This window comes from Coregonus clupeaformis, chromosome 27 (assembly GCF_020615455.1).
Source record: "Coregonus clupeaformis isolate EN_2021a chromosome 27, ASM2061545v1, whole genome shotgun sequence".
Classification (NCBI taxonomy): Eukaryota; Metazoa; Chordata; class Actinopteri; order Salmoniformes; family Salmonidae; genus Coregonus; species Coregonus clupeaformis.
In genome coordinates this window covers 44,190,297-44,206,005 of record NC_059218.1, presented here as the reverse complement: position 1 = coordinate 44,206,005, position 15,709 = coordinate 44,190,297, and the positions used below count along the sequence as shown (strand labels likewise).

Genomic DNA, 15,709 nt, shown 5'->3' with positions numbered 1-15,709 from the left:
AGCATACTGCTAAAGCAACACTCAAGTGGTTTAAGGGGAAACATTTAAATGTCTTGGAATGGCCTAGTCAAAGCCCAGACCTCAATCCAATTGAGAATCTGTGGTATGACCTAAAGATTGCTGTACACCAGCAGAACCCATCCAACTTGAAGGAGCTGGAGCAGTTTTGCCTTGAACAATGGCCAAAAATCCCAGTGTCTAGATGTGCCAAGCTTATAGAGACATACCCCAAGAGACTTGCAGCTGTAATTGCTGCAAAAGGTGGCTCTACAAAGTATTGACTTTAGGGGGTGAATAGTTATGCACGCTCAAGTTTATTTTATTTTTTTATTTTTTTTGTTTCACAAGAAAAAATATTTTGCATCTTCAAAGTGGTAGGCATGTTGTGTAAATCAAATGATACAAACATTTTTTTTAAAATTTCAGGTTGTAAGGCAACATATTTGGAAAAATGCCAAGGGGGGTGAATACTTTCGCAAGCCACTGTAAATCAGGAAGCCAGAATGTTACTGAAGCAAAGTCAGGAAGTCAGCATGGGAGCTGAAGCATCTTATTTTGGTAGCATCGAGTGGTGGGAGGCAGAATCACGGTCACAGGGATGGAGCAGCATGACGGTCACAGCCAGGGGAGAATCGTGGGTCCCTAGGTCTTCTTCAAATCAAATCAAATCAAATTTTATTGGTCACATGCGCCGAATACAACAGGTGCAGACATTACAGTGAAATGCTTACTTACAGCCCTTAACCAACAGTGCATTTATTTTAAACAAAAAAAGTAAGAATAAAACAACAACAAAAAAAGTGTTGAGAAAAAAAGAGCAGAAGTAAAATAAAGTGACAGTAGGGAGGCTATATATACAGGGGGGTACCGTTGCAGAGTCAATGTGCGGGGGCACCGGCTAGTTGAGGTAGTTGAGGTAATATGTACATGTGGGTAGAGTTAAAGTGACTATGCATAAATACTTAACAGAGTAGCAGCAGCGTAAAAAGGATGGGGTGGGGGGCAGTGCAAATAGTCCGGGTAGCCATGATTAGCTGTTCAGGAGTCTTATGGCTTGGGGGTAGAAGCTGTTGAGAAGTCTTTTGGACCTAGACTTGGCACTCCGGTACCGCTTGCCGTGCGGTAGCAGAGAGAACAGTCTATGACTAGGGTGGCTGGAGTCTTTGACAATTTTGAGGGCCTTCCTCTGACACCGCCTGGTATAGAGGTCCTGGATGGCAGGGAGCTTTGCCCCAGTGATGTACTGGGCCGTACGCACTACCCTCTGTAGTGCCTTGCGGTCGGAGGCCAAGCAGTTGCCATACCAGGCGGTGATGCTACCAGTCAGGATGCTCTCGATGGTGCAGCTGTAGAATTTTTTGAGGATCTCAGGACCCATGCCAAATCTTTTTAGTCTCCTGAGGGGGAATAGGCTTTGTCGTGCCCTCTTCACGACTGTCTTGGTGTGTTTGGACCATGATAGTTCGTTGGTGAGGTGGACACCAAGGAACTTGAAGCTCTCAACCTGTTCCACTACAGCCCCGTCGATGAGAATGGGGGCGTGCTCAGTCCTCTTTTTTTTTCCCTGTAGTCCACAATCATCTCCTTTGTCTTGGTCACGTTGAGGGAGAGGTTGTTGTCCTGGCACCACACGGCCAGATCTCTGACCTCCTCCCTATAGGCTGTCTCATCGTTGTCGGTGATCAGGCCTACCACTGTTGTGTCGTCGGCAAACTTAATGATGGTGTTGGAGTCGTGCCTGGCCATGCAGTCATGGGTGAACAGAGAGTACAGGAGGGGACTGAGCACGCACCCCTGAGGGGCCCCCGTGTTGAGGATCAGTGTGGCAGATGTGTTGTTACCTACCCTTACCACCCGGGCTGCGGCCCGTCAGGAAGTCCAGGATCCAGTTGCAGAGGGAGGTGTTTAGTCCCAGGATCCTTAGCTTAGTGATGAGCTTAGAGGGCACTATGGTGTTGAATGCTGAGCTGTAGTCAATGAATAGCATTCTCACGTAGGTGTTCCTCTTGTCCAGGTGGGAAAGGGCAGTGTGGAGTGCGATAGAGATTGCATCATCTGTGGATCTGTTGGGGCGGTATGCAAATTGGAGTGGGTCTAGGGTTTCTGGGATTATGCTGTTATCTTGTTGACTATAATGCAACTCCTTGATTTCATTGTAGATTTTGTATAAAAAATATACAAAAATACCACAAATAAAATAACATTTCAAATAAAATTCAATAAAATGTATTTTTCACATGCGCCGAATACCACAGTTAAATGCTTACTTACAAGCCTTTAACCAACAATGCAGAGTTTTTTCTTTTAACCAGCCATGTTATCTCAATGAAAGAGAGGCTAGCTAGCTAGCATCAGTTTTGTAGCGGTTATGCTATGTGGAAACAATCATTACAATTTTTCCTTAATTTTTCTCACCAATGCCTTGCTGTATCCGATTCTGTGAATGTCATCCTATTTCCCAAGTAAAAATCGCCTTTGAGTGACCAAAACATCACACAAAACATCACCCATAATATTTGAATGCGATTAAAATGCTCAGAATCTAACTATCAGGAAGCTGAAAGAACAGACTGAGTGGGCGGGGAGCTTATATTCATGAACTCACCTTGACTGACAGCTCTTTGAAATGCCTTTGTCAAACAACTTGGACACAGTGAGCGGTGATGTACTGAGATCATGAAGCTAGCTAGCTACTTCATCTTGGACAATTTCAGTTGAAACTGGACAGGGTGAGGTCTCGGTACACCTCAAATGATACACACTGAGTGAACAAAACATTAGGAACACCCTCCTAATATTGACAGGCACCCCCGTTTGCCCTCAGAACAGCCTCAATTCGTCGGGGCATGGACTCTACAAGGTGCCGAAAGCGTTCCACAGGGATGCTGGTCCATGTTGACTCCAATGCCACAGTTGTGTCAAGTTGACTGGATATCCTTTGGGAGGTGGACCATTCTTGATACACATGGGGAAACTGTTGACCGTGAAAAACCCAGTAGCGTTGCAGTTCTTGACACACTCAAACCGGTACTATCATACCCCGTTCAAAGGCAATTCAAACTTCCGTCTTGCCCATTCACCCCCTGAATGGCACACATACACAATCCATGTCTCAATTGTCTCAAGGCTTAAAAGTCCTTCTTTAACCTGTCTCCTCCCCTTCATTTGCACTGATTGAAGTGGATTTAACAAGTGACATCAATAACGGATCATAGCTTTCACCTGGATTCACCTGGTCAGTCTATGTCATGGAAAGAGCAGGTGTTCCTAATATTTTTTTCAGATCATGTTCATAAATCATGACTATCAATGATGTCAAGATCTCCCATTGCAGTTTGCAGCAGTACTGACAGATGTGTTGACATAACTGCTTCTGAGTTTCGAGCGACGCTTCCACCCCTTCCGTTCCATGTGGGCTGAAGACCTAGCTAGCTAGCAACTAGCTAACACCAGACACAGATGAAAGGGGAAACCTATAAGTATCTTTGCCATAAATGAATAGGAGAAACCTGTAATTATATTTGCTGACACCCTGCAGTGTCACCCGACACCAGTAGACTAGCTACCTAGCTATGTAAAACACGCCTCCTCTGCGAACACGCTTTCTGCCATGTTGGTTACAAGGTGGTACTTGTTTAAATGAGGTAAGAGAATGAGACGTTACCATTGGTGTATTGAAATAAGAGGCTATATGTGATGTCAAATAGAGCCCTTATAATCCTGCCTCCTGAATCCATGTTTTTGACATGGGGCCAGTAACTTCATGATCATAGGTTATCAATCTAGAAGCAACAGTTATTTTTTATACTTTGGTATAAAATCCTACTTTTACCTGGTTTCATCCAAATATCATCACATTTAATTAAAAAACATGATTTTGACTGTGCGGGACCTTTAACAAATTTGATCAATATTTAGCGAAACACTGACCGGAAGTCAAACCGCACATATCAAGTGGAACAGGATGTGGGAGGAGCTAACATTTGTAAATAGTATTAGGCCTATTGCGTTGAAAAATGTTCATTTAATGTTCATTTACTTCCTGAATTGACTGAATTGAAATGGAATAGACCACCCGTGCTGCACTCTACAATCAATCAAACAATACATTTTTTATCAAGTTATTTTTTTCTCAAAGTGCTTTACAAAATCTAAGCCTAAACTCCAGGGAGATCAAGCCATTGACACATACGCTATAAACAATTTGTTTGTCAGAGGAAGGCCTTTAGCAAACCTTTAGGGCTCAATTCAATCCGTTAAAGTCAATGTTCTCGCATTGTCGGAGACTGCATTCACAGTACACGCTGCATACGTTGGCTCAATCAGAAATTACCGTTAAATTTCAGTCACACTATAACGCATAACTTCCACCATACGGATTGAATAGAGCCCTTAGAGCAGGGCTCTCCAACCCTGTTCTGGAGAGTTACCATCCTGTAGGTTTTCGCTCCAACCCTGTTCCTGGAGAGCTACCATCCTGTAGGTTTTCGCTCCAACCCTGTTCCTGGAGAGCTACCATCCTGTAGGTTTTCACTCCAACCCTAATCTAGCACACCTGATTCTAATAATTTGCTTGTTGATAAGCTGAATCAGGTCAGTTACAACCGGGGTTGGAGCGAAAACCTACAGGAGGGTAGCTCTCCAGAACAGGGTTGGACCGAAAACCTACAGGACGGTAGCTCTCCAGGAACAGGGTTGGAGCGAAAACCTACAGGACGGTACCTCTCCAGGAACAGGGTTGGAGTGAAAACCTACAGGAGGGTAGCTCTCCAGGAACAGGGTTGGAGTGAAAACCTACAGGAGGGTAGCTCTCCAGGAACAGGGTTGGAGCGAAAACCTACAGGACGGTACCTCTCCAGGAACAGGGTTGGAGTGAAAACCTACAGGATGGTAGCTCTCCAGGAACAGGGTTGGAGAGCCCTGCAGAGTAACCAGACCCAAGTAGGGACCAATAATACAGCATGAACACCATGGCCTTATAGTTGGTCTTAAAGACAATCAAACTGCTCTCTATCCAATGGCTGACTCTGCGTCGTTGTGTTTTGTATAAATTGTATAAGAGTTTGATTAATAAAAGTTGTATTGTATCCAACCATGGATACAATGACAGTCTAAAACACAGGTGTGGAAAGTCTCTTATTCTAAACATTTACGTCGACACTCTTATCCAGAGCAACTTACAGTTAGTGAATACATATTTTTTTTATATATACTGGCCCCCCGTGGGAATCGTACCCACAACCCTGGCGTTGCAAACACCATGCTCTATCAACAGAGCTACATCCCCTCCCTTGGACAATGCTGGGCCAATTGTGCACTGCCCATGAGCCTCCCGGTCACAGCGCCTGGGAGGCTCATGGGCGACAGAGCCTGGATTCGAACCAGGATCTCTAGTGGCACAGTTAGCACTGCCTTAGACCACTGCGCCACTCAGGAGTACAAACAGAGGTAAGTAATGTAGGTAGTGCAGCCTGTTGTTGACAACATCATCACTGCTTAGTAGAGAGAATTTAGGCCTTAAAATGTTGGCTGATATGTGTCCTTTTTCTATTCCAGACCCCAACTCTTTTGACAGAACCTGAATGGAAAACAATCTATCCACAATGGACCAAAACCCATTACAGGTTACTATTTATTATCCATGAATACATTTTTCACATACTTAAAGGGGAAGGTTAGAATTTTACAACCTGACGTTAGACGGTTCCTCACCCTGACAGAAGTCTATAAGCCAGGAGAAACTGTAATCCATGGTTCAGTTTTGTCTAAACAGCCACTCAATTGGAGTGATATGGCATGTGCGCAAATGTTCAAAATGTCATGGCCAAATCAACTCAAATCAACTCCATATTTGGTTTGATGTTAATTAAGGTGGTTTGACCATTAAAAAAACATCCACACCGCTATTTGTTACTATCATTGATTGTTAGCTGGTGGTTGAACTTAGCTGATGTCTGTAGTAGCTATTTTATTTACATTTTTACATTTTAGTCATTTTAGCAGACGCTCGTGAGTGCATACATTTTTTACTTTTTTTTCATACTTTATTTAACCTTTTCCCATTGAGACCATGTCTCTTTTGCAAGGGAGCCCTGCTTCACACAAAAAAAATGCAGCAGGGAACACATAACAAGGAATTAATTCTACAACTACAACAATAAAGGCAGTATCATAAAAAAATAATTTAAAAAAACTGCGAGCTCCAAAAGTTTTGGGACAGTGAATTTTGTTGTTGTTGTTTCGGCTCTGTACTCCAGCGCTTAGGATTTGAAATGATACAATGACTATGAGGTTCAAGTGCAGACTGTCAGAAATTACAGCACTTTTTGTATTAGTATTAGGACAAATACACTTATATGTGTATTAAAGTACACTGGACAAAAATATAAACGCAAAATGCAACAATTTCTAATATTTTACTGAGTTACAGTTCATATAAGGAAATCAGTCAATTTAAATGTATTTGGCCCTAGTCTATGGATTCCACAACTGGGAATAAAGATATGCATCTGTTGGTCACACCAGAGCATCCCAAACATGCTCAATGGGTGACATGTCTGGTGAGTATGCAGGCCATGGACATTGGGACATTTTCAGTTTCCAGGAATTGTGTACAGATCCTTGCCACATGGGGCCGTTTATTATCATGCTGAAACATGAGGTAATGGCTGGCGGATGAATGGCACGACAATGGGCCTCAGGATCTCGTCACGGTGTGTCTCTGTGCCTTCAAATGAACAGCGTTCATATTTATTATGTCGCCAGAGTCAAAGCGACATAATTTAATTTAAAGAGAAAGAAAACCGAACAATGGATTACAGTTTCCCCTGGCCCATAGACTACTTTCTGGGTGAGGAACCATCTATCATGTTCATTAAATGAGTGCCACTACTGTTCTGTGGCCCCCAGGCTCCAGTGCCCCCATGCAGGCCTGTTCCAGTGCAGGTTGACAGGGCTGGTGTTTCTGATGGAGGGGGAGGGGGAGGTGCTTTACAGGACTGTCCAATGGGACGACAGTCTCCTGCACTCCACGGGCCGGACTCCTGCCGGACCCCTGTTCAGCATTGAGTGTCTTCAGGGAGCTGTCCGTCAGTTACACCTCCCACACTGTGAGATCACCTCTGGTGAGTTTTACACTACTTCTTCATCAAAGTTATAATGCCAACATCCGTCCAAATAGACAATTGTAACACCCACATATTCTTGGGATAGGGCAGAGTCATTAAAGACTTCAACTGGGTACATGGTAAGGAAACAGGTCACGCTAGACAGAATTACAAAAAAATATTGTTAATTACTAAGTAATTAAGGTGTTACAGTTGCGTCAAGAAAGGGGTAAATATGAAAGCTCTAATTGAAACAAACGACTTGACTACTACAGAAGTCCATCAAACAGCATTCTTAAAGTTGTTTAAGTTGTACGGTTTAAGTACACACGGATTAAATAGGAACATCGTAGCACACAATTTAGGGCCCTGTTCAAACAGATCCGCTTAGATCAGATCCGCTTAGATCAGATCCGCTCCACATAGCTGATGTTTTAACGGTGTCGGAGGTGGAGCTGCTTTACAGCTGTCAAATCCACAAGTGGCTCCCGGCATTATACAGTACCTAAAGCGAGCATTGCCATTGGCTGCACGGAGTCGCATTAAGAGAAATCCCAAGCAGCCTTGTTTACAAGTTCTAACACTGGAATGTGCGATGTAATCTACACCTTGATTAAGCTGATAGAAATCCTAATTATTTTGTTCTGAACTTCTAACCCAAGTGCTCACGATTTGTCAGCTCCAATGCAGTTCCACCTCCTGGCACCTCCAAAACATCCGCTATCGCCCGGTTAACGCTTGATCTGATTGGATCTAGGACTTAGTTCAGTAGGTAGCAGTCAAGGTACAGCAAACAGCACAGCACACAGTGAGAAGCCACACAAGCTACAAAGTGGGGCTACAAATTGACTGAGGATTCAGGCAATTCTGTGTTTAAACCTACCCCTTAAAAACAGAATAAAATACAAACAGTTCAATAAATAGGGTTGCACTTTACCTCGTTGGGATCCAAGATGCTACAACCAGAAACAAACACCACTTTACTTTAATAAGCTTTACACAAACAATACTCTAAAACACCTTGACAGCGTGGCAGCTTGGAGTCCAGCAGTCTACCTCTCCTCTCCCTGATCTGGCTGGATTCAAGCACCCAGAGACGCTTCATCTTCTTCATTGGTGGGGTTTTAGGGCTACATTCTGAAAAGTTGTACCTGTATTTATGTACTCAGAAAACAAAAAGGGGGAAATTCAAAACAGAAATGGGAAAAACTCAAACTTTTAACGTCCTCTAACGCCCGAAAAAACTACATACAAAATAAAAACATTATCCTCAATCAATCAACTTTACTCGGAGCCCTACACAGATCTGTGGAGCTGAGAGGATCCGATTGCTCCTGCCAGTACTTCATGCAGCCCTTCACCTGTTACATCCCTCACTCCCAAGAATGGTTCAGCTGCAGCTAGGATGATAGCGATCCTTCCCGAGGTCTTATCCACTCCTGTAGTGCTGTTTATCAACCGTTGCAATAAATGCGAAAAAGGTTCACCTTTTTCATGTTAAGGATATCTGATAAGGGTTATCACTCATGTCCATCCCTCTGAAAACATTTGACACGTCATCAAATGCTTAAAGGGAGGGGCACAGGTGTGCTTAATCACCTCATTAGCCTTGAAGTCATTGGAAACACATAAATCCCAGCGCACAATGGTGACACTCAAAATGGCTACCTAGTAACAGGGCAATCTTCACCCTGTTACACAATCAGCACAGTACACCAATGAAGGTTTTCTCTATTGCAGGGAAAGGCTTTGATTCCTTATCTGTGGCCCATGTTACTGGTGACAGTGTGGAAGTTTTGCAGCCAGTGAGGGTGACTTACTCACATGCGGTGGTGGACATCACAGACCTCTCCTTATGGGGCCTGGTCTCCTCCTACTTTTCATCCTCGGTGGAAGGGCAAGTGCTGCTGTTCCACAAACCACAACTCCGGAAGCCAACTCTGAACGTACATTTACTTCCAGTGAATGTGCCCGTCACTGAGGTGCAAAAAACCTTACATTCAGTATAAGGACACTTTTGTTGCTAAAATGAATCTGAAAATCACTTTAGGCGGTAAAATTTGTCAGTTGGCTCTCCTCTGATAATCGAAGGAGCCTTATTGATGATCAGCTCTTATTCTGTTGCAGGTGGAGAGGGAACAGCGGGACTGCAAATACATTCAGATCCCCTCCAACTGCCCGCTCACATGTGGGGAAACATACAAACTCTGCTGTGATTCTGCTGAGAAAAATAAGATACAACCATTGGTAAAATAAATCATATTTTTCCACGTTTTTTTTAGCAGACGTGTTCTGGATCATGTGAATGTGACATTGTCACACCAAGTTGCCAAATAAAAATGGTGTGTGATTTTTGAAACGTGAGCTGTGCTGATGCGTGTACTGAATGCCAGCTGGTGGAGAAATGAGGTTGACTTTACATGTGTTTCAGGTGGAAAAGTTTCGCCGTGAGTACGGCCCCAACTACCACCCCACCTTCCAGGTGTTCCTGGAGGCAAGCACAGAGGATGTGGAGATTAGACTTCTGAAAAGAGGGGATGAGGAGGTATGGACACGTCAAGTGCCACTAAGAGGTAAGTTGCTATTCAAACCCATCCAGTCACCTTATTACGTAACTTACTCTGTGGCTGTAATACGTGTATCTATAGTGTGGATCATCTACGCGTAAATGTAGAACGGATCTTCCATCACAAATACATGTTTGGCAAAATGTATCTCTTACTTTTCCCTGCCTCCCAGATACTGTGTTGGTCGGTGGGCTGGAGGTCCGTGCTGTGGAGCAGCTGCGTTCCGTGCGGTGTAAGTTTGTGGAAAAAGTGTCAGAGCCTACTATTAAAGGTCTCCTGGACGGGCTCCTGCATAAGAAAGTGATCAATGATTACGAAAAAGACTCAGTAAAGGTGACAGCTGAGAGGGCAGACAAGGCACGTGACATCATCGACATGGTGCTGCATAAAGGACCCAATGCATGTTTGACTATGAAAACACTTCTGTGTGAATTAGACCAATACTTATGCTCAGAACTGGGTTTGAGATAGAACATTGTTGGAGTATGAGACACCCTGTTGAGTAGACCAATGGCCCGGCATGAGTCTAGGCAAACAGCTACAGATGTAAGATCTTAATCTGATCACCCTATTGAGTATACCCATGCCCCGGCATGAGTCTAGGCAAACAGCTATAGATGTAAGATCTTAATTTGATCACCCTGTTGCAGAACTTTCTTGAAGTGTATTTGATGTTTAGAAAGGCTTCTAAAGTTTGTAATTTCCAAATTTCAGACTTGATTTTACCTCATGAAAAATGCATTAACCAATACAAAAATGTCCATTAATTGTCCATTAATATAATATGTCCACATAATATTTCACATTTCCTGTTGCTGCCGGATTATTTTCCTGCTATAGGAGACTGGCTCAAATTAAGATCCTACATCTGTACACAGAGATATCATCACCCTGACTCGCAGAATATCACTTCACATTCAACACTGTACTGAGACAAAGCTCTGTTAACAATGTTCCTTTGGATCATGTTTAAGAACAGTCCCCTGAAGCTCAGTTGGTAGAGCATGGCGCTTGCAACGCCAGGGTTGTGGGTTCCTTTCCCACTGGGGGGGCCAGTATGAAAATGTATGCACTCACTAACTGTAAGTCGCTGATAAGAGCGTCTGCTAAATGACTAACATGTAAACATGTAAGAACGCCTGCTAAATGGTTAAAGTATACAAAAAAAAAAAAAAGTTGGAACTGTTGCATTGTTGGAAGTGTTTAACAAAATGTACAAATTGTAAACAATCAACATGGAAGTTGTCAAAATGAACAGTTGGTCATTAGCTGTTTACCAACTCCATGCGAGCCAGTGCATGCTAACGCTAGAGAAACTTGAAAAATGAGAGTTTCAACATGGACTCAACACGCGATTCTGTCTGGCGGCCATTTTGTACATTGTTCTATTCCAGCCAACCTAAATGAACCACATTTTAAAGGAAAAATTGTTTTATTGTTATTATATTAATATTGATATTGAATTTAAAAAAATTGTGAATTGGAGGCCTGCATGAAAATGTTGTTTTATCTTCTTACAATAGATCCTAGTTTTTAGTGTTTGATATAGTACGTTTATGAATGTTCTCTCACATGCTGTGAATAAAAATTAAAGATATTGTCTTAGTATCATGTGGGCTGGACATGACTGAGTGCAAGACACTGGACAAATAAATCAATCAAATCAGTGAGGGAACCAGCCAGGGGACCAGTGAGGGAACCAGCCAGGGGACCAGCCAGGGGACCAGCCAGGGGACCAGTGAGGGAACCAGCCAGGGGACCAGCCAGGGACCCGGCCAGGGAACCAGCCAGGGGGCCAGCCAGGGTAGAGCAGGGCCAAGAAAGAGGCAGAGCAGCAATGGGCTATTTGATTATTTTAAGGAAGGGAGGGAGGAGGAGAGATATAAGGAGACAGTGAAGAGGAAAACAGGGACAGAGCAGCTGATGGGCAAATTGAGAGATTTATTTTTATATTTTTGAGAGATGAGAACAAGTGATATCAACACACAAGAACATAAGACTTACTTATCAAGTATTGCACAAACTATTGGTGATAAACACCCAGGTGATAAAATGACAAGGAACTGATTGGTGATAAACACCCAGGTGATAAAATGACAAGGAACTGATTGGTGATAAACACTCAGGTGAGAAAATGACAAGGAACTGATTGGTGATAAACACTCAGGTGATAAAATGACAAGGAACTGATTGGTGATAAACACTCAGGTGAGAAAATGACAAGGAACTGATTGGTGATAAACACCCAGGTGATAAAATGACAAGGAACTGATTGGTGGTAATAAAATAAATAACAACGAACGGATCATCTAAATAGGTAGAAGAGATTACACATAAAAACGGATACTTTTTTAAAGACAGCTATTTATGAAGAGGGAGGGAGAGGGAGGGAGAGAAAGGAGAGAGGGAGAGAACTGCTTGTAATTAAAGTAGTCCTGCTTGTCCAGTGCTGGTGGCTTGATGCGTATGTGGCAACCATCGATGGCCCCGACTGTCTTTTCTGAACACATCGCTCCTCGCCAACCTTCCAAATCCCAGCCCGATGTCCTCCACATCTTCTGGAGCAGGGAAGTCGATGACCTTCTTCAGACTGTTCCTGATCTTTTGCCCAATCTTGTGAACTGTTCTGCATACGGTTGGTTTTCGGGACGCTGAAGGTGCTGGCTACTACCCTATAACCAGTATACAAAGATCAAGACCTCAAGGTGCTGTCCCCACAGTCTTTTTCCTGTTAAAGCAGTCTCATGAGCCCCATCATGGACTGCCTCGTGAGGCGAAACTCCGGCCTGAGGTACAGTACCGCTCTGCGTCACCGTAGAACCTCAGGATCGGAACGCTGACATACGAACTGCCTGAAATAAGAAAAAATAAATAAAGAGGGGGAAAAAACATTTCATTGACAGAATAGCTGACTTAACGCACACATACTCATTTTAACAGATTAATAATCTAGAAACAAAATGGAATTAATTACAATTATGAATTAGAAATAATAAATGTAGGCTACTTATATTTTGGGTAGTGAATGTAATAGACTCCTCACTCTACATTACAGACCAAAGTTGTGCTTTTATTAAAATGATTTTAAATTGAGACACTACAGTCCTTCTATTTTCTACTTATATGATGAAAGGTAAATACTACACAGGTGGCTAGCTTACCTAGGGGAGCTGATACACAGGTGGCTAGCTCAACTAGTGCAGCTGATACACAGGTGGCTAGCTCAACTAGTGCAGCTGATACACAGGTGGCTAGCTCAACTAGTGCAGCTGATACACAGGTGGCTAGCTCAACTAGTGCAGCTGATACACAGGTGGCTAGCTCACCTAGATAGCAAATTATTAGCCAGCAGTTCTGGCAACAGCAACACCTAAACGTTTCTAATACCTGTTATATCACAGCTATATAACAAATGAGTTACTATTTCAACGACATATTAGCTAACCGGTTTGTCGGTATAGCTGGACTAGCTACTTACATTCCTGTTCTTCAGAAGGGCAACAGCTTGAAGGGGAAAACCTCCGCAAAGATTTCTGTGATCCAGGTCAGGGATCATCCTGCGTTATGCTTGGATCACCTGGAACAGGATCAAGACGCTACCTCCGGTGTGATCATATTGATCAAACAAAATTATTTAAAAAATAAATTAAAACGAAACTATAAAAACTACAAAAATAAGTGATAAAAATTAGCAAGCTATGTAAATAGAAATAGGCACAATCTGAGATGGCTTGTTCGTTCATGCTGTGTGAAAAGAGTGAGGTGATTTGTTGCTCTCGAGAACAGAATGTTGTTGTTACGTGGGACGGCTCGCGGAAGCTCACGAATGGATTTAGAATTTTGGAATATTGATAAGTGACAGTTTAGGATGTCAAGTATAGATAATCTCAATGCTCATTTTGGCCAAAACACCTGCACTCGAGTGATCACTATCGAACACATTAGCAAGTGGCCACTCGATAAAGGACTTAGGGGTTGAGATTCAGCCAAGATGCTTTCGTTCTATCTTACTGTAGCAAACACGTAATTCAGCTCATTTCTCATCATAATGACCTTGATTAGTTGAATCAAGAGTAGATGATTGGAGTGAGAATAGAGGAGAGGAATATAAAAGTGAAGTGTGGAGAGGAGAATAGAGGAGAGATAAGAAAAAATGGAGGAGAGGAGAGGAGAGGAGAGGAGAGGAGAGGAGAGGAGAGGAGAGGAGAGGAGAGGAGAGGAGAGGAGAGGAGAGGAGAGGAGAGGAGAGTCACAATAGGGGGTCCAGACTCTGACCATTACCTCCACCCCCTACTGCTCTGGACTGTCTAATCCCTACTGAGAGAGAGAGCAATAGCGAAACACAGAGGAGGAGAGAGAGAGAGAGAGAGAGGGAGAGAGAGAGAGAGAGAGAGAGAGAGAGAGAGAGAGAGAGAGAGAGAGAGAGAGAGAGAGAGAGAGAGAGAGAGAGAGAGAGAGAGAGAGAGAGAGAGAGAGAGAGAGAGAGAGAGAGAGAGAGAGAGAGAGAGAGAGAGAGAGAGAGAGAGACCCAAATAATGGTGAATTACTCCTTCATTACTGTGAGACTTTAAAACTCTATAAACGTAGACTCAGAACCAATAAAGCACAGTACAACAGCAAGCAGCTGACACTGATTGAGGATCCATAAACACAAACAACTTCTGGCAAAATTGGAAAAACCTAAAAAATCAAAACAAATTGACACAAACGCAGAACAATGCCAAATTCATGAGAAGTTCAATGGATTAGAAAAAGCTATAAAGGACAATCGAAATCCATTGGACTCCCCAATTACTGACCAGGAGCTCTATAAGAAACTTCAGGCACTCAAATTTAAAAAAGCATGCGGACCTGATGGCATCCTAAATGAGATGCTCAAATTCACTAGTGCAAAATGTCAAATTGGATATATTAAAACGGTTTAATTTGATCCTGAGTGTAGGTTATTTCCCTGACATCTGGAATCAAGGACTCATAACCCCAATCTTTAAGAACGGAGACAAATTTGACCCTAACAATTACAGAGGAATTTGTGTGAACAGTAACCAGGGGAAGGTTTTCTGTAGTATTATAAATGTAAGAGTTCTAAACTTCCTTAATAAGCACAATGTCTTGAGTAAAAGCCAAATTGGATTTATACCAAAACATCGCACGACCGATCATATTTACACCCTACACACCCTGATCGATAAACATGTCCACCAAAATAATACAAAAATGTATGCTTGCTTTATCGACTTCCAAAAAGCATTTGATTCCATTTGGCATACAGGACTGTTCTACAAAGATATTGAAAGTGGTGTAGGGGGTAAAACATATGACATAATTAAATTAATGTATACTGGCAAAACGTGCAGTATCAAAATTGGCAAGAAAATAACATACTTTTTTTATCAGGGGTGGGGCCTTCGCCAGGGTTGCAATCTGAGCCCTGCACTCTTCAATATTTACATCAACGAATTGGCCACTATTCTAGAAAAATCCTCAGCCCCTGGTGCTAGTCTCCACAATTCAGAGGTTAAATGCCTTCTTTTTGCAAATGACCTGTGCCTGCTGTCACCCACAGCACATGGCCTACAGCAGAGCCTGGACCTGCTAGAGCAGTACTGCCAGACCTGGGCCCTGGCAGTAAACCCCAAAGATCCAGATCTCAGGGAATTAGACCAAAGTTCTCAATTGGTACAAAATATATAGAGTACTGCACACACTACAATTACTTAGGCTTAAAAATAAGCTAAACTGGACACCTTAATGATGCAGTGAATGAACTGAGAGAGAAAGCACGCAGGGAATTCTACGCCATTAAAAAACCAATTCAAATTGAAATACCTATAAAAATGTGGCTAAAACTAATTGAATGTGTCATTGAACCAATTGCACTATATGGCAGCTAGGTGTGGGGTCCACTTGCAAAACAAGATTTTATCAAATGGGACAAACACCCCATTGAAACACTGCATGCAGAGTTCTGTAAGATTCTCCTACATGTCCAGAGGAAAACTACAAACAATGCATGCAGGGCAGAATTAGGCCAAT

The 15,709-nt window shown here is 42.8% G+C and overlaps 1 protein-coding gene across 2 annotated transcripts in view; it reads left to right on the top strand.

Moving 5' to 3' along the window:
* Window positions 1-11,245, top strand: part of LOC121542044 (sterile alpha motif domain-containing protein 9-like) — a 30,011-nt gene extending 18,766 nt beyond the window's left edge. For both annotated transcript variants that reach the window (XM_041851476.2, XM_045208228.1), the window contains 6 exons: window positions 5,557-5,624; window positions 6,910-7,124; window positions 8,847-9,088; window positions 9,234-9,353; window positions 9,538-9,679; window positions 9,846-11,245. In XM_041851476.2, coding sequence (XP_041707410.2) covers window positions 5,557-5,624; window positions 6,910-7,124; window positions 8,847-9,088; window positions 9,234-9,353; window positions 9,538-9,679; window positions 9,846-10,144 — 1,086 coding nt within the window. In that variant the 3' untranslated portion in view covers window positions 10,145-11,245. The remainder of the gene's footprint in view (window positions 1-5,556; window positions 5,625-6,909; window positions 7,125-8,846; window positions 9,089-9,233; window positions 9,354-9,537; window positions 9,680-9,845) is intronic.
* Window positions 11,246-15,709: the final 4,464 nt, after the last annotated feature.